The sequence below is a fragment of the Camponotus floridanus genome, unplaced genomic scaffold (genome assembly GCF_003227725.1).
Source record: "Camponotus floridanus strain SB8 unplaced genomic scaffold, Cflo_v7.5 scaffold51, whole genome shotgun sequence".
NCBI lineage: Eukaryota > Metazoa > Arthropoda > Insecta > Hymenoptera > Formicidae > Camponotus > Camponotus floridanus.
In genome coordinates, this window is record NW_020229670.1 from 826,127 (window position 1) to 845,914 (window position 19,788).

Here is a 19,788-nt window from a genome sequence, read left to right on the forward strand (position 1 = left end):
CTATTATATTTGTTAATGTTTCAGGAGAGAATGGAAAATGCACAAAAAGCGAAGAAAGATGACAAGATAAAGGCGAAGCAGCAAAAGGATGAACTTACCGACTTGTATTATGGAAAGAATAGAAATGAAATTTTGAAGTGCGACGATCCAAACAGATTATTTTATATTGTGGAAAAAGGCTTTCTGGATAGTTGGCGTTCCTTCATTCGGTGAGTACCTATATTATTGTTTATTACTATCGTTTATTATGTCAACAATGAAAACGTTATGTTATGAAAACGTTCATAATTACATTTTTGGGGGGTAAAATTGTGTAATAAATTTTCGTCTATAATTGATTGAATCGCACATATGAAAAGTTTATTGTTTAAAGAAAAAAAAATTTTATGGCCATATGATACACGTACTGTATAATTTTAGACGGAGAGTCTTGATTAGAAAATCTTGTTAAAAATTTACAATATTAAACTTTTTTTCTTAATCAATATTTTTATTGTATGTTGGTAATTTGTCACAGTAAATTATCATTGTCGGTAATTAACTATATAGGAAATTCTACGGATGTGTATTCGTGCAGTGTGATTAAGATGGCACTAGTTGTCTCGAACATCTCGCACATCGACGCACAATTTTAATTTTCTCCCATTTCCCGCCATTCTCTCTTGTTCTTCGTCAGTCCTGGCTAAAGAAAGGAAATAATATACAGTAACAATTATCTCGACACATTTAGAATAGCATCAGTGAATAAAGCACATGGTAAGATACATTATTTAACAAAAAAACTTGAATATGTTCGAAAAAATATTGATTATAAGTAATACAATTTGTCAATAAAATAAAAATAGAATTAACGAAGGGGTTAATAACTTTTGCATTCGAGAGATGCCAATTTGTACTATTGAAAAAGCATTCTTTGATGCAAAGAAAAAACTTAAGACAAATTTATTATTTTTTAATTTAATATTAATTATTAATATTAATTCAATCTTAATTATTATATAAGTAATTTAATATTAATTTTGCTAAATTTAATATTAGAAAATATATCTCCAAGCACAAATTGCAAGTTTAATTGCAGTTTGATTTATATATCGAATTGCAGTTTAATTTTATATATATAATAATTAATATTTAATAATAATTAATATGTATATTTATATATATTATATACACTAATTATTTACTTTTAATTAAATATATGTTCTAAATTAGATTAAATCTACTTTTGGCGTAAAGTTAATATCAGATTTTTACTTTAATCGATACGATAACGAAAGGCAAATTCTCGTTCTTGAGCTCGTCAACCTCGATGATCAAAATTGGTCGTCGTAAATGCGAAAAGGGAGGATGAACGGGAGGAGGATATCCAGGATGTATTAACGAGCTTTTCCTAATTATGAGAAAAAACTGGACCGCGCGATTAAGCTGGGTTCCCTCCTCTTGCTCGTGTGGGTGCGGAGGAAGACCTGTACGGGAAAACTAATTGAAACCGCTTAACGACCCGCCGGCAAATGATACATCGACCCCGACGAAGGGCCACCGGTGTCTTAATATCGTTTCGCCTTCTTCCACGGTCAAGACAGTAAATGCAATTTGGACTCTCGCTCGATCTTCTTCGAGTTTCTACTTTTCTGGTATCTATCCCCCCCCCCCCCTAATCTACGCACTTCGTTATCGAAAAATATTCTGTACTCGGAATATATGTGCTCGGAAAAAATGAATTTCAGCTTTTTTCTTTCTATTCGTTGTTAATCAAATTCGTATATTAATTAAATATCCGTAAATTTAATATATTTTATTAATATACTTTTACTTTCATTACACATATTTCATGGTAATTTTAAAATATATTATTAAAATAACATATTAAATATATTATTAAAATATATTATTAAAATATATTATTAAAATATATTATTTATTTTATTTTATACGAATTTTTTAGCTTTACAATTAAATATCGATTAAATATATTATTAAAATAATATATTAAATATATTATTAAAATATATTATTAAAATATATTGTTTATTTTATTTTATACGAATTTTTTAGCTTTACGATTAAATATCGATTAAATATAAGTTGAAGATAAAAACTTCATCTTACGCTAAAATTTATTCTGGCGATAGTAAATCGAATTTTCTTGTCATAACCTTTTTTTTAATAATCATAAAAATCGAGGGTTTTAAAAATTATTTTATTTAATTAACATTTTTAGCCTTTTTTTCAACTATTTCTCTTCTAAATAAATGTATTAGTAGATTTAGTAACGAATTTCTTCGAACGCGGTCCCATGAATTCCGAGTGAGATCTTTCTGACAATGAAAAAAGATCTTTTAACATCCAGGACGGCATTATCTGTAAACGCTCCCATATTATACATTCCCTCGCGCACACGCTAGCTGGACACTTCGGATTGACAGATTCAAATTCGCCGGGGCTTAAATCTCGTGGATTCAGCGGTGTGTGAGCTAAACCGGGATCAACCCTTCTCGTGGATTACACGTTTGTCGTGTCACATGCGATTTCGGTATACATATGTAGGGATATGAAAACCTCGAAATAAGTGCTCGAATTCCCATGTTAAACAAGTAATTATGAGTAACAAAGAAGATATATGCATACATACACTTTTCTGTGTGTCACTTAGATATGTAAAATCAGTGTTGCGCGTAGATAACTTGAAATAGTCTAGATATAGATTAGATAAAACATATGAATATGTATCTCAGATAAGATATAAATAATTCTGGTATTATAAATAATAGATGAATTAGTGTTAAGTATTTTATCAAAATATTTTTAAAATATTTAAAATAATTTAAAGGGGAAGAATATTTTATGAGATATGTTATAGTTTATATAAAATTATGTCATATTAAAGTATGAGATATTTTAAAATTAAAATAAAAATTTGATTCAGATAACAATAATTAAAAAATTAAAAATTGGCAAGTAAGAGTCAAGCCACGATAATTGGAGCACAAGAAAAAAGAGAAAATACCTTCTTTTTTCTTTTAGTTGTTAGTGTATTTTAAAATACTTGCTTTCGTTACAATATATGCATTAAACACGAATGTTTTGATTTTTTTTTCATTTTTTGGTCCACCTTCAGCGTGACATTAATTTTTTCCTCTTTAACTTGTATTGCATTTGTATTGATATTACGCAAATGTAGTTACAATAGCTTGTAGACATGATTGAATACACAATATTGACAAAAATTGTATTTAATGCGCACTGATTACATTTTATTTTACATGTTTTATAAAAGATACTACTTTTCTTATCTGAGACACAGATAAAGATATCACATACTTTAATTATAGATAAATAATAAAAAGATAAATAATAATCTAGATGAAAATTTAACTATCTAATCTAAGATAACGGAAAACACTGTGCAAAATGTTACATTTCCATATAAAATGCATATTATTTTTTAACAGTATCTTTAAAACATTATCTTTAAAAATAACAAATAATAATTAAATTCTAGTTGATTGTATTTAGTTTGAAAGATATGCGGAAAAAACGATAATTCGCTACTTTGTCCCATTTCTTGAGATTGCTAGTGTCCACGATCCATTATCGAGAATTTGCTATTAACCGAGGGAGAGAAAATGTGAAAAATATTTTTCCGGACCGTTGGCATTGTCTTCGACCGACTCCTTTGTGACGTCGGTGATTAATTTTTCAGCAGGTCGGGCATGCCGCCGTTTTTTGCGCCACCACTGCCAGTAATCGTTCTTTGTATTTTTCGAACAAAACCCCCATAGTTCGTTGCTTCCATCACACATAGTTATATTATATAGTACATGTATGGCGTGCAGTCTTTTTGCAAAGTATTCGGAATGTAAAATTGCTCTTTATTATCATATCTCTTTTATTAAATTAAATTTTTTATATCCATATTCATATGCTTTTTAAAGAGAAATCAGTAATTATCGTTTCCTCGTGTGTTATCAGTTTAAGCAGTTTTTTTTAGTTTCAATAAAATCATAGAGAAAAGCAATTTTCAAAAAATGATCATTTTATGACATAAATATAATGAACATATTACCAATAATTGGCGTATAATAATGATTCATTTTTAAAAAGCTTACACTCTCTTGAATTATACTCGTATACGATGTAAAAAGAAATTGTGTTCTCATCTTTCAGAAGCATAAAAACGATTAGTTTATTTTATCTTTCTCAATAAACGATGGTTGCTATTATCTCTTTATCGATAATTAGTTAAGTCTCGTTATAATCAATGGAAGCTTACGCACTCTTAGGAGAACAAATGGTGTTGAGGATTGCAATCTGTTAAACTAGCTTCAAACAAAGTCCCCCGCCAATCCGTCAATGTCGCTCGAATGGATTTTCGAAAGGATTAGGATTTGCATAAACGATCATTCAACTTCCGCTCGACACCACTCGTCCTTTCTTCTGGCATGGATATTTCCTGACATCAGTGATTTAAAAATTTACACTTGAGTAAGCTATATAGAGATGTAAAGAGTATATAAAGTACACTTTATTTTGCATATATATAATATATTTCATTATTTTTCAATACATTTCTTCGATGAAATTAACTACAAGTCAATAATTAATTATATAGATATATTTAAGGATGTTTTGTACCTATTTTCAAAATATTGAGAATTTAATGAAAATTGTACAGAATGTCCTTACATATGTTTAGAATCTTCAGTACAATTTTTAAATCGATTCACTAAAGCGTTCACAAGATACAAGGATTTTCATTTGCATCGAATTAATATGTGTTCTTATGGGAAATGTATAACCACGTCGATTCAAATGACAAAAACACGTGGAGATAATATTCAGAATTTGTTTAAAATTTGCAAAAGTTTAGATACAGAGGAAATATTTGGTCAAATAATATTATACAAATATTAACTGGTTAAAAAGATATTAAATATAAATTCAATGAAGTTAGCCATGTATCTGTCACAAGGCAAAATTCTCTGCCAAAAATTAATCATTTCGATCAACAAAATTCGGAATATTTTAAAAACGCAATAAATATTAAAAAATACATCTCTGCACTTTAAACAGAAAAAAGGACATTCTTGTTTTGAAAATATATTTAGTTTGAACATGGAAATCTTGAAATGAGATTATATCGCGTTAATTTAAGAAAAATATAATTGCTTGAATAATTGCTTACTTGAATGAAGCCATTTTATATAGTTCAATCAAGAAAAATATATTCTCATAATTTAAGATTTAATTTTCGTGAATGGAAAAGAAGCAATGTTGGATAGAAAATAACATTTTTAAATCAAAGATTATAATTTTCTTAAAGTAGAATTAAATAATTATATATTCTTGAGGTGACGATTACAATATTAAAATAAGACGATAATATTATTGAAATTTAAAATTATTAAATTCTTCTATGAAGATTAGAAATTGTTGCGTATATACGAAACAATGAACGCGTTAATTTAAGTATATAAGTTTTAATTTGAAACTTCTTTTTTTTCTGTGTAGCTAAGATCAAATTGTAATATTCTACACAATTTCTCATACTCAAAATGCACCAAAAATGGATATTCAATATTGATTTTCAACAGACTTTTTGCTGGGATTGTACATACAAAACATCCTTAATTTTTTATAAAGCCTATTAATAATCTTTTCTCTTCATAAGAATATTTCAAATTGAAATTATTACATGATAGTTATTAGTGTTGAAAAATCAAATTATATTTAATTCATATTGGCTAATTAATGACAAATTTTTTGCTAAAATTTAATTCGGAAAAAATACATTTATTTCTTATTCCTTTGATAAATATTGCATTACAAGTGCAATGTTCTACCTTATCGTATCTCAACGTAAACTTCTTTATAAAGTCGGCGCCCATAAGGCGTACGCGCTTTAAGCTGACTTCCGCACTTCGGTAAATAATTATTAATGATCATACTCGGCGAAAATGTGACCGCGATCTTGTTGACACCGCATTGTAACAGCGCGAACAATGGTGCCGTAGTTCTCGGAAGCGTGCGCCGCGAGGCTGACGTAGAAAGGAGGAGGAGGAGGAGGAGGAGGAGGTCGGGGAGAAGGGCAGAGGCCATAATTAATAACTGGGAATTGATTAAGGTGCCAGATAAGTCCATGGAGCCGGTGGCTTGTGTCTCTCGTCTCTCCTCGTCTTTCTCGCAGCTTCGGACACCCTTCGGGCTGTCTCTCGCTGCGACGCGCGTTATGATATGATTAATAAATTTTAAGATAACGCCATCGTCCCCGTAGAGTCCCTAACATCGTCGTCGTCCCTCCGCGAAGGACCGATTTGCGGTCGCACTTACGGTCTCATAAATGACTAATTATTCTCGCCGTCCTTCGTCCAGGTCACCCGGTGGCCATTTACGTTAGCTATTCGACGCTCGAGAACGCAAATCTTACTCGCGCATAAATCTACCCAAAGAGTTTATTTTCTAGCGAGGTGCTAATGCCTAGGGTTGCACGAGACACCAAGATTAGTCTTGATATTGTCTTGTCTTGAATTTCAAGACAAGATCAAGACATTTTTAATTAGTTATCAAGACAATACCAAGATTAAGACTGTCAGGATTATTAGTCTTGTCAAGATTATTGGTTCTGAAAAAAACTAAAATATTTATATTTGTAAATGAAAAAAAAAATCACTATATATGAATTTAAAAAAATTTTCAATAAAAACATTTATATTGATAAATTTAAAAACATTTAATATTAATACAATGTAACAATTTTATAAATTAGAAATCAAACTCGCAAATTTTAGACATTAAAGAATATTTCACCCAGGAATTGATGCACACACATTAGTGCTTTTAAAGATTTACTTTGTAATCTGGTTCTATTTTTTGACATAGAGTTCCTATTGAGAAAAGTCTTTCTACTGGCACGGACGAGGCAGTTGAACTTAAAATGTTTCGAGCCATTTTTGACAATGTGGGATAAATATGAACCTGATTTTTTTATCACTCCAAAATATTTATCTGTACATTCCCTTGGAGCCTGTAAATAATTATTAATTTCTGTTTTCCATGAAACAGTAAATGTTTTTTTATGTAAATAGGCGGCATTTATATCGATTACATAGTAATAATTATAATTAAAATATAATACAATAGTAATAATTAATTCAAATTATATTAAAAAAATTATGTTAAATATTATTTAAATAATTTTTTAATATTAGATAAAAAATTGTTAATAAAATCGAGATAAGACAATACAAGACGAAATTTTTGTTACCAACATTCACTCAAGAGCAAGACAAGATTTAAATTTTTGAAAATTTTCAATATCAATACAATATTTTTACGAATATTGTCTTGTCTTGGGTCTTGTGCAACCCTAATGCCGTCTTGCTTCGTCGCTTCTGTGCTATAACAATCGTAGCTAATTCGCTATTATTGAAAAACGTCTGTCGTTTCGATAACTCGATGCAACTCGATTTCCCTTGTCCTCTCCAGCGAGGGGTGAAACGCCGAAGCAATTCCGACTATTTTGCGTACGTTTGAGAGGAGGGTGCCCGTTGCTTCGAGACGAATGCAGCGAGAAAGAGAGCACAGTACGGGTGTGTGGGTGGACGGGTGCTCGCGGAAGGAAAACTATAAATCATTCGACGAAACGAGCCACGTTAGAAAAAGAGGGGTGAGTCTTAGTATTGGGAGGGTGGCTCGTAGCATCGTCGTGCATCGACTCGCGAAATCCAACTACCCTTAAATAAATTGATTCATTGCAGGAGACCTCCGCGTTGCCACCATAAACTCGAACCGTCCTAAGTTTTCCTCTCTTATCCGTTGATATTTCGTTAATTTTCGAGAAATCGAGTCTACCATCGGCGCGAAATTTCTCGATGAGATTGATCGATTGCTACACAGAAAAAAAGACATTCTTATTTTGAAAATATAAAAATTTTTTAATAATTTTTTTTATAATAATTCATTATAATAATTTTGAAAATATATTTAGTTTTAACATGAAAATCTTGAAATGAGATTATATCGCGTTAATTAAAGAAAAATATAATTGTTTGAATAATTGCTTACTTGAATGAAGCCATTTTATATAGTTCAATTGAGAAAAATATATTCTTATGATTTAAGATTTAATTTTTTCGAATGGAAAAGAAACAATGTTATAAAGACAAGTTATAAGGATTTTAATTTGCATCGAATTAACATGTGTTCTTATGGGAAGCGTATAATCACGTCGATTCAGATGACAAAAACACAAGTTTAGATACAGAGGAAATATTTGGTCAAATAATAGTATACAAGTACTAACTGGTTAAAAAGATATTAAATATAATTCATTGAAGTTAGCCACAAGGATGTCACAAGGCAAAATTCTCTCCCAAAAGTTAATCATTTCGATTAACAAAATTCGGAATATTTCAGTAAAAACGCAATAAATATTAAAAAATACATCTCTGCACTGTACACAGAAAAAAAGGACATTCTTATTTTGAAAATATATTTAGTTTTAACATGGAAATCTTGAAATGAGATTATATCGCGTTAATTTAAGAAAAATATAATTGCTTGAATAATTGCTTACTTGAATGAAGCCATTTTATATAGTTCAATCGAGAAAAATATATTCTTATGATTTAAGATTTAATTTTCTTGAATGGAATAGAAATAATGTTAGATAGAAAATAACATTTTTAAACCAAAGATTATAATTTTCTTAAAGCAGAATTAAATAATTATATATTCTTGAAGTGACAATTACAATATTAAAATAAGATTGTTGGATATAATATTGTTGGAATTTTACATTATTAAATTCTTCTAAGAAGATTAAAAATTGTTGCGTATATATACGAAACAATGAACGCGTTAGTTTAATTATATAAGTTTTGATTTGATACTTATTTTTTTTCTGTGTACTTTATCCGTGTTGGATATTTTCGATAATGAATTATCGGCCCAAGAAAAAGTCGCAACAAGATTTAATTATATGTATTGGAATCAATGATTTGTGAAGGTGCTATTTATATTTATGCAAATGATACGAATTTAATACAACGAGTAGTCGTTTAATTTATGTTATTCTAAATTATTTCCATCGATAATTGGATTCGTACGCATATAAATGTACGCTCGGCGCGTGGAAAGAATTCTTTCGAAATCAGGATGTATCTCTCCCTCCCTCTCTCTCTCTTTCTCTCCACCTCTATTCCTCATTCTCCCGGGGGTGGCCAGTGTCTCGGGGGCGGTCATATATCATCCACCCTTGAGGGTGGCCGCGGGGGTAGAAGCAAAAAATCTTACCGAGCAAAAACTATCATCAGTGCTTGGTAAAGCGAGCTGAACGTTTCGCCCGCTTCTCTTGCTCTCTCTCTTTCTCTCTCTTTCTCTTCCTCCCTTCTTCTTTTCTCGCCATATTCTCTTCATCTAAGATCTACGCAATTCTGCGTTTAATTCTTTCCAATTTTCTATAAAGATAGTTAACAATGGATTCGTATATAAAGTGTACAAGTTGATGCACTTTTATGTTTATAAATGTTTATTTTATTACTTTTATCGATTTATATTTTAAATCGTAACATGTAAAAATGTTTTACGAGTCTTTCGCAAAACTGAAGAAATTTTCTGATTTGAAGTCACTCATCTTGTCTTCTCAAACCGCAATTATTTCAAATTTTTAACGTAGCAATAATTACTGAATTTTTATACCTGTACGTTCAGTATATTTTCAATGTTTAATTATATTATTTTTTCTATTGCTTGTATCCTTATTTCCACAGCTTCATCTAAATTTTCACCCTTTGTTATATATCTTTTAATTGCGAATCGCGCACGCACGGATCTATTTATTTATCGATTTATTAAGATTCTTATATAGTTAATTCGCAATTAATTTATATTAAAGTAAATTCATATTTCTATGGATAACATATATCGTCGAATTTAATAGAAAATTTTTTTTTTAAATATTTTCTTGCCTATTAATTTATTTAAAATTGCCCCTTATTATTAAGCAATTATTATATATTATATATTATATATAATGTATAATAATTGCTTAATAATAAAATTTATAATTATTATATTAACAATTATATTATTATATTATTTTTATTATTATATTATTATTATATTATTATATTATAATTATATATATTATTATATTATATTATTATATTATTATATTATAATTATATTAACAATTATATTTTCAGTTGTGTTGAAGATGAATTTTTTAAATCGTCGAATTTTGACATAATCGCACAATTTCCTTCAGATCAGGGAGAGCATCAGAAAGTATATTCGGTCGATTATGCTCTCTCCCCGCAACGGTGCCAATGTAAATAGACGGGAGCGACCAAGCATGGCGGGTGGCTGCGTTTTTCGTGGTGTATCGCGGTAGCCCAATGGTCACGCCTGGCGAGCAACCTACGCGTGTTGTTCTCCGATCGGGAATGCTTGATCGGTATTGAGAAGCTTGGCAAAAAAGAGCGAGCTTAGCTGCCGCAACGATCCGATCTTGCAACGAGTATATAATAAGTACCCTGCAACTACGTTCGGAAAACGGCCGACAGATGTGTTACAACTCCGTTATATTGTATATAAGTCGTACACGACAGACTATAATCGATCCATAACGCGCCGACTGATTTACTTTGCTGTTGCCCGACGATTAATTATATAAGATTCTTATACAATTAATTCGCAAGATTTATTATGTCGAATTTTTATATTAAAGTAAATTCATATTTCTATGGATAACATATATCGTAGGATTTAATAGAAATTTCTTTTTTTAGAAATATTTTGCTGCCTATTAATTTATTTAGAATTGCCCCTTATTATTAAGCAATTATTATATATTATATATTATATAAGGGGCAATTTTAAATAGTAATATAGAAATATGAATTTATTTTAATATAAAAATTCGACATAATAAATCTTGCGAATTAATTGTATAAGAATCTTATATAATTAATATAATAATTGCTATATGTTATCCATAGAAATATGAATTTACTTTAATATAAAAATTCGACATAATAAATCTTGCGAGTTAATTGTATAAGAATCTTATATAATTAATATAATAATCGCTTAATACATAACTAATATAATAATTGCTTAATAATAAGGGGCAATTTTAAATAAATTAATAGGCAGGAAAATATTTCTAAAAAAAAGTCTATTAAATCCTAATATATGTAATATATAATAATTGCTTAATAATAAAATTTATAATTATTATACGTTTTTATATTAACAATTATATTTTCAATCGTGTTGAAGATTAATTTTAAACTTTTACCCGGTTATCATTCTACAATTTAGAATCTTTCAGGCTCCGTCAACTCTAATATCACCGAAGCCATATTATTTATAACTAGGAATACACTTTGTCGACGAACGGAACTTTTTCTCGATCGGTTTCTAACGATCGATTATTGCGTGATAATTCCTTCCTCGCTCTTAATTTCCATCAATTGAATACCCCGCATGTCTTTGCGCCTCTCGATAGTAATGTAATCTATAGCGAGGCCGGCCGCGTACGACCAGAAGCATCCTCCACGGACTCCCTTTTTATTACATCGGCGAAAGCCTCCGGTCGGTCTTCTTGTTTGCTCAGAGGAGGGGGAGAGGATCTTCGGTCGCGCGGGATAGTCCTCCTGGATGCTGGCTTTCGGAGGGGGAGGGGGGGGAGAAGAGGCGAAGAAGAGAAGGAGAAGGGCCTGAAGTTACATCGGCGGTAGTCCTGTTGACCGACGGACTGCGGCAGGATGTCGATTATCGACGGTTTTTGCCGTGATTCCCCTTTTTCGAGCCGAGCGCATAATTAGCTTTCGTTATTCTAGCGCGCACCACCGAGTCGAGGCGAGGCGAGTCGCGCGCGGCCGCCCAGCTTCCGCCCGCTGACAACGATCGAAGACTCCTTGCTCGCTCTCACCGTATTATATAGGCAATCTTCCTTCTTTGGCCGGCTATTGTCTCATTTCTCTCTCCCTTCCTCTCCGTTTCCCCGTCTCATCGTTCGCATTCTCGCTCTCCTCGGCGATATTATCCGCTCGCCTCTTTTCGGTCTTGAGCGATTTCGCGTGGCATCGCCCGCCTCTCCTTCGGTTTCTTGAGAGATTTCGAGTAAGATCGCTCGCAAATTGTGAAAATATTTTTATCATTAATTATGGAATATATCTTTTCGTTATTTTTTAAGTATCGACGAAGAAAATATCTTCTTTGTTAGATCTTGTTTTTTAGGTTTTTGCGAATGAATGAAATTATCATTTCTGTCATTCTGTTTCAAATTGATTATTGTTATTTCCGACTTTTACAAATGGTTTATTTTAAAAATCTCATCTTCCCTTTTTATCAGCTGTGTCGATAGTTTATAGAATATGAATTGAATGTGCCAGTTAAATTTCCTTATTAGATCTAGTCTTTTAAGTTTCCAAGAATGAGTGAAATTATCATCTCTGTCATTTTGTTTATCAAAATTTATATAATTGATTATTTCTGATTTTTACAAATGATTTATTCTAAAAATTCCATCTTCTCTTTCCATCAGCTGTGTCGATAGTTTATAGAATATGAATTGAATGTGCAATTTAAATAATACTTTCCTTTTTAGATCTAGTCTTTTAAGTTTCCAAGAATGAGTGAAATTATCATCTCTGTCATTTTGTTTATCAAATTGATTATTTCTAACTTTTACAAATGATTTATTCCAAAAATCCCATCTTTTCTTTCCATCAGCTGTGACGATAGTTTATGGAATATGAATTGAGTGTGCAATTTAAATAATACTTTCCTTATTAGATCTAGTCTTTTAAGTTTCCAAGAATGAGTGAAATTATCATCTCTGTCATTTTGTTTATCAAAATTTATATAATTGATTATTTCTGATTTTTACAAATGATTTATTCCAAAAATCCCATCTTTTCTTTCCATCAGCTGTGACGATAGTTTATGGAATATGAATTGAGTGTGCAATTTAAATAATACTTTCCTTATTAGATCTAGTCTTTTAAGTTTCAAAGAATGAGTGAAATTGTCATCTCTGTCATTTTGTTTATCAAATTGATTACTTTTGATTTTTACAAATGATTTATTTCAAAAATCACATCTTCTCTTTCCATCAACTGTGTTGATAGTGTATAGAATATGAATTGAATGTGTAACTTAAATAATACTTTCCTTATTAGATCTAGTCTTTTAAGTTTCCAAGAATGAGTGAAATGATCATCTCTGTCAATTTGTTTATCAAATTGATTACTTCTGACTTTAAAAAGGATTTATTTCAAAAATCTCATCTTCTCTTTCCATCAACTGTGTTGATAGTTTATAGAATATGAATGGAATGTGCAACTTAAATAATACTTTCCTTATTAGATCTAGTCTTTTAAGTTTCCGAGAATAAGTGAAATTATCTCTGTCATTTTGTTTATCAAATTTATTATTATTTCTGACTTTTATAAATGATTTGTTCCAAAACTTCTATCTTCTCTTTCCATCAGTTGTGCCGGTAGCTTGTAGAATATGAATTGAGTGTGCAATTATTACTGTTCGTATAATTATTACTCAACGAAGTCTCTTTAGTTTGTAAAGTACTTTAAATTATGGACGATAGATGAAGATCAGTTCTTTACAGATGCGTTAGGAGCCTGATCGGAATGCCTCGCATTAAATCATTATGATCTTCTGGACGTATGTCGAAATTATATATTATTTTTTGAATAACCTCTAGAATCACGTTTTTGTTGCGTATGCTTTAGAAACGTAATGATATAATTATGCATCATCGTCGATTAATCGCGAGCAAAATTTGAACGCCTATATCTCGGATACTTTCATTCGTATGCAATTAAATCTTGCGTGAATAAATTAAATTATATCTTCTTCAAGCATAAATATAAGAAATTAGAAGTAAGCAATTGTGGAATAATAGTCGCAGTTATTTGATTTTTATTTACTCTTTCGTGGAAAATCTCAAGATAAATTTATCCGGAATATATAAAATTTTTTAAACATTTTGCCTTCATTTTAAGAGGTTCGATCTTGCTTTCGGCCTCTACTAAAAAGCATTCGCTTCGCTTTATTCGTACTCGTTATTTTCATTCGTTATGTATCAACATTCACACATGGTAAACAAATGGGAAATGTTAAATTTGCCGAATCTGACGGGGGGTGGGGGGTGGGAGAGGGATGATATCTGTCAGCGAAAAAGTCCGCTGATGTACATCGGCGGTTTGTCTCGTTGCGTCTCGTCATTCGTTTCTCATGATCAGCACGGACATTCGCGAACTCGCGCGTTGTTCTCTTATTTTCCGAGTGTTCCGCGGTAACCGGCAGCAACATTGTTTTTCTCTTGCTCTTTCTCGTTCCACTTCTCCCGCTCTTTCGCCATCTATCTGACGACTGGCTTTTGGGATTCCTTTTTTAATACTCGGACACACCGAGGACCTTTTACCACGGACACGTAGGGGCCCTCTTGTAATGACCGCAACGCTCCAATGCACTCGGCGCGTCCGGAGCTGCATAACCGGATGCTGCAGCGGACGCGTAGGATGCATCTTGCAGCGTGTCTATATATCGTTCATCGTATCTCGTTGACATTTCATTCTTTCATATTATAAAGATACAAAGATTGGAAATATTTTCATTGTCGCAATTGTTTGCAATTTTTTATTTTGCTATAATTATTAATATAATTAATAATAATAATAATATGTAAATATTATTATTATTAATTATATTATTAATTATAGCAAAATAAAATTGCAAACAATTGCATAAAATAAAAACATATATAAAAATTGGAAATATTTTCATCGTTGCAATTGTTTGCAATTTTATTTTGATATAATTAATAATAATAATATAATATATAATTAATAATTTAATATATAAGGTGACCCCGAACGTTCCAGCCAGACTTTGAGATCTTATAGGATCTTAAATTTAATTCTGAACAACAAATTCTTATAAACATGGGTCGAAAAGTGCTTCCTTAAGAAGTTATCAGTCAAAAACCTCTGATGAAGGAAGAGCAAAAGGTGAAAAGAAAATGAAATAAAAAGAAACTGAAACTAAATAAATTTCTTGAAAAAAAACGATAAAAATAAAAATCTTTTTCTTTTATGAAAATAAAATAAAAGTTAGTCTAAAAAAAAATTATTTTATTTTCATAAAAGAAAGATTTTTATTTTTTATTTTTATCGTTTTTTTTTCAAGAAATTTATTTAGTTTTATTTTCTTTTTTTTCTTTTCACCTTTTGCTATTCTTTCATCAGAAGTTTTTGAGCGATAACTTCTTAAGGAAGCATTTTTCGATCCATGTTTATAGGAAATTTTTTGTTCAGAATTAAATTTCCTATAAGATTCAAAGTCTGGCTGGAATGTTCGGGGTCACTCTGTATATATATATATATAATTAATAATAATATAATATATAATTAATATATAATATATAATAATATAATTAATAATAATATATTGTAATATATAATATATATATATATATATATATATATAATTAATAATATAATTAATAATAATAAGAGATTAATTGTACGTACAAAACATCTAAATAATAAATAATAATCGCAAATATACATCAGTAATTTTATATCTCGATTACTTTTTCATGATTATTTCTTATTGACATTCATCATACTTAGTTGCAAAGTGTAATCATATTTAGCAAAAATGATAGAGGATTTTTTTTCAGTTGGTTCAAAGAGAGATGCATTATATTTAATATAAGGTCTTATCTCGGATACTTAATATAAGGTCTTAAGGAATCGTTGTCAGTCGTCGTCTCGAACACGACCAATAATTCGTTGGCAAAAGCTGTAATCTTTCCGGAAAGATCGGGAATCATCTAGTCAAATAGTGACGGGAGAAGCGCTAAATCAGGGAAAACCTAGGGATACTTGTTTGGATCTCGGGGTTGCCCGGAAGACAAATGTCAGCGGAACATGCGGGGAGCCTTGGCTCTTAGCCTCTCTTGCGCATAGATGCACGATCTGCGGCGGTAAATCAAGGATGGTGATATTAAAAGGCCGCTTATACGCGAAAACATAAGATTTATTTCTGCTCCGAGAGGAATGCGCGCGCGAGAAGGAGCGGAATAAAGGCGGTTCGTTCATCGAACGCGTACGGAGAGGCAAAAGGAAGAAGGACGCGAACGAGAGAGACGAATTATCGAGACGAATTTCTCTTGGCCCGTATTATACGCGCGCGAATAGAAGGACGAAAGTAAAATCTAGACAAGATAAAGTTATATTCGCAACTATGAACGAATCGAGCTTCCCCTCAAGAGTTGTTTCATTTGGACCAATATTGCATTTCCGCGAGAAACTGTCTTTATGACTTATTGTTAGTTGATTTCTTAAATATGTGTTATTCTTCATAGATATGTATCTTAAGGATGTATTGGAGATATATTACAATCAATGAGATCGCCGTGAATTTTTAATTTAACATTCTTAATAACATTCTAAGTCGTCATGAATTATTTCAAATTTTTTTACTTGCTCCTTTAAAAGTTATTAATTTTTGAATTTGCGATTTTAACATAGGATCTTATGTAAACGTTCAAGAGACAGGTAATAAATTATTCACAAACTATAAAAAAACAATGATAAAAATTTCATTTTGTAATATTATATTCTTCATACATATAAAAATGTTCCCACAAAGTTTTAAAACGATTTACTTGCTCGTTTTGAAATTATTATTAAAAAATAACTGTGATTATCGGTTTGACGCAATATTGATGATAAAACGTGGCAACATTTTCTTGGAAATTAAGACCTATTTATATTAAAGAATACTTTGAAGTATGATTTCGTGATTTTTAAAAAATTGTTGAATTAGAATTCATATTCTGCCCGACTTTTTTTGATACTTTGGATTACTTTTGAGATAGACGGACCGTCCAATACATCCTTAAGAAAAGATTATGTATATATTTTAATTTTTTTATACAGTATCAGTTAAAGGTATTGCATCACTTACAGAAACAGAGAAATCGTTAGTTTAATGTGTGTGTGAACAAGAACAAAATATATAAATATAAATAATTTAAATATTATTAAATTCTATTTTATTATTATTTTATATTTTAATATCGTAAAAATAAAAAATGATAACAAATATTAAATAATAACATGAATGATTATAACAAAAATATTAAGTTTTCATTCTTCACAATAGCCTTTCTTTACTCTTTCAATACTCTTTTGGCATTCTTGACAAAATTTTTTTAAAGTTGTTACTGATATAATTCTAGGATTGCAAATACTCCTACAGTTATTTTTTTATTAACAGATCTTATTTTTTGAAAATTTCTACCAAGTTTCCATAATAGTTTTATCAGATTAAGATCTGGTGATTGAGAAGACTAGGGAGACTATTTTAAAGAATTAAAAATTTAATATTTTTATTATTATTTATCATAATTTTTAATTTTTATGATATCAAAACATATAAAAACAGTAACAAAATATAACTTGATAATATATTGTATTTATGTTTTTGTTCATTAAAGTAACGACTGTCCTGTTTGCAAAATACATACTTCTGGTATAATCGATGTTATAAGCTTATAATTATAAGGAAGAAAAAAATATATAATTATAATTATTAGCATTATAAAAAAGAGAAGAAGAGAAAAAAAAACATACATTGCTATTAATAGTTATGATGTCAATGAATCATATTAAAATTCACTAGTTTCATCTATATATATTTTATTTTTCTTTCGATAATTTCTTCTTACATTTTTATAATCCAGCCCCCTCGGATTGTATCCGTGTATGCTTCATTTTCTTTTACAAGTCCCAGTACCGTCTCGGTTGATTAAGGCCATCCACAATGATGCTGTCAGTAGATTCGTTCGTGCATAGAACAGGATATTATGCACCGGTATCGAACAGTAAGTTGCTGACCGCAGTGACTTGGCTCGATCTGTTTTTCTTTATTGTACGATCCATAACTTGTTCGGACTTTGCCGCTGCTATGTCAACGCCTTCGTTAATTCTTTCGCTACCGGGGCCTCGACTACAATTCACCATGACTGTTATCTGTATGTCAGCAGCAGCTATAATCGCTCAAGTATAACCGACACTCCTCAACACTCGCACGTTTTTGTTTCTAGTTCTGTTCCTGTTTTTCTCCAAGAACAATGATCTATGTTTCTGTTTTTCTCCAGGAACAATGATCTACGGTTCAAGCTTAGGAGAAACGTCACTTGATCCTTCACCCAAGATGTGATTTTTCCGAACGCTTTCGCGTCTGATGACGTGTTGGCGCATCGCATCCCTGTATGTCCGAAGGCAGGAAAGCCGCAAACCGAATCCTGTTTTTCTCCTCCATCTCCGCGATCTCCAGGGAGCAATAATCGTTGCGGGGCGGAAAAATTTCGCGACAGAAGTTAAACAAAGCCTCGAAGCAGAAATAAAAAAAAAGCAGGAACGAGGACGAGAGAGGACGGGAAGAGAGAGAGAAACAGAGGGATATATAGAAACCGGCGGGTGTCCTGGGTTCGACCGTAATAAGGGTGACCATCTCCCTCCGCGACTCCGTTCGCTCCTGCCGCACAGCGTTTCTCTGTTCTCCTGTTTGAACAAGGCTCATAATTAATACGCGCATTCGCTTCTGGAAAAGCGTCCGGGGTACTCGGGGTGTGCGGGGAAGGAGACATTTTTAAACTACGGCTTCGGATAGTCGCCTTTCCGCAAAGCGTGCTCGGAAGCTCGCGAGTTTTCCGAGAGCTGTTCCGATGTAGCTTTCACCGCGAATTTCTCGTTTAAGGTTTTCCTCTGAAAAGTATCAAAAATCAATTTTTCGCCGATAAAATTGTTTTTTTTCCATCGGATTTCCATCGAAATTAAGGTTGCACGAGACATCAAGATTAGTCTTGATATTGTTTTGTCTTGTCTTGAATTTCAAGACAAGATCAAGACAAGATTTTTAATTAGTTATCAAGACAATAGAGCCAAGACTAAGACTGTCAAGATTATTATTTTTGTCAAGATTATTGGTTCTCAAAAACAACTAAAATATTTATATTTGTAAATGAAAAAAAAAATCACTATATGAATTTAAAAAAATGTTATTCAATAAAAACGTTTATATTAATAAATTTAAAAGCATTTAATATTAATACAATATAACATTTTTATAAATTAGCAATCAAACTCGCAAATTTTAGACATTAAAGGATATTTCACCCAGGAATTGATGCACATTAGTGCTTTTAATGATTTACTTTGTAATCTGGTTCTATTTTTTGACATAGAGTTCCTATTGAGAAAAGTCTTTCTACTGGCACGGATGAGACAGTTGAATTTGTGTGAAAATGTCTCGAGCCATTTTTGACAATGTGGGATAAATATGAACCTGATTTTTTTATCACTCCAAAATATTTATCTGCACATTCCCTTAGAGCCTGTAAATAATTATTAATTTCTGTTTTCCATGAAACAGTAAGTGTTTTTGTATGTAAATAGACAGCATTTATATTGATTACATAGTAATAATTATAATTAAAATATAATACAATAGTAATAATTAATTCAAATTATATTACAAAAATTATGTTAAATATTATTTAAATAATTTTTTAATATTAGATAAAAAATTGTTAATTAAATCGAGGCAAGACAATACAAGACGAGATTTTTGTTATCAATATTCACTCAAGACCAAGACAAGATTTAAATTTTTGAAAATTTTCAATACCAATACAATATTTTTACGAATATTTTCTTGTTTTGGGTCTTGTGCAACCCTAAT

The 19,788-nt window shown here is 30.8% G+C and overlaps 1 protein-coding gene across 7 annotated transcripts in view; it reads left to right on the top strand.

Moving 5' to 3' along the window:
* LOC105254390 (ubiquitin carboxyl-terminal hydrolase 48) overlaps positions 1-19,788 on the top strand; it is a 78,846-nt gene that overhangs the window by 4,685 nt on the left and 54,373 nt on the right. For 4 of the 7 annotated variants that reach the window (XM_025412458.1, XM_025412460.1, XM_025412456.1 and 1 more), the window contains one exon: positions 25-209. In XM_025412458.1, coding sequence (XP_025268243.1) covers positions 25-209 — 185 coding nt within the window. Of the gene's footprint in view, positions 1-24; positions 210-549; positions 774-1,212; positions 1,656-10,267; positions 10,655-19,788 lie in introns of those variants that run through there. The other 3 variants (XR_003123365.1, XM_025412461.1, XM_025412462.1) reach the window with 3 other exon arrangements.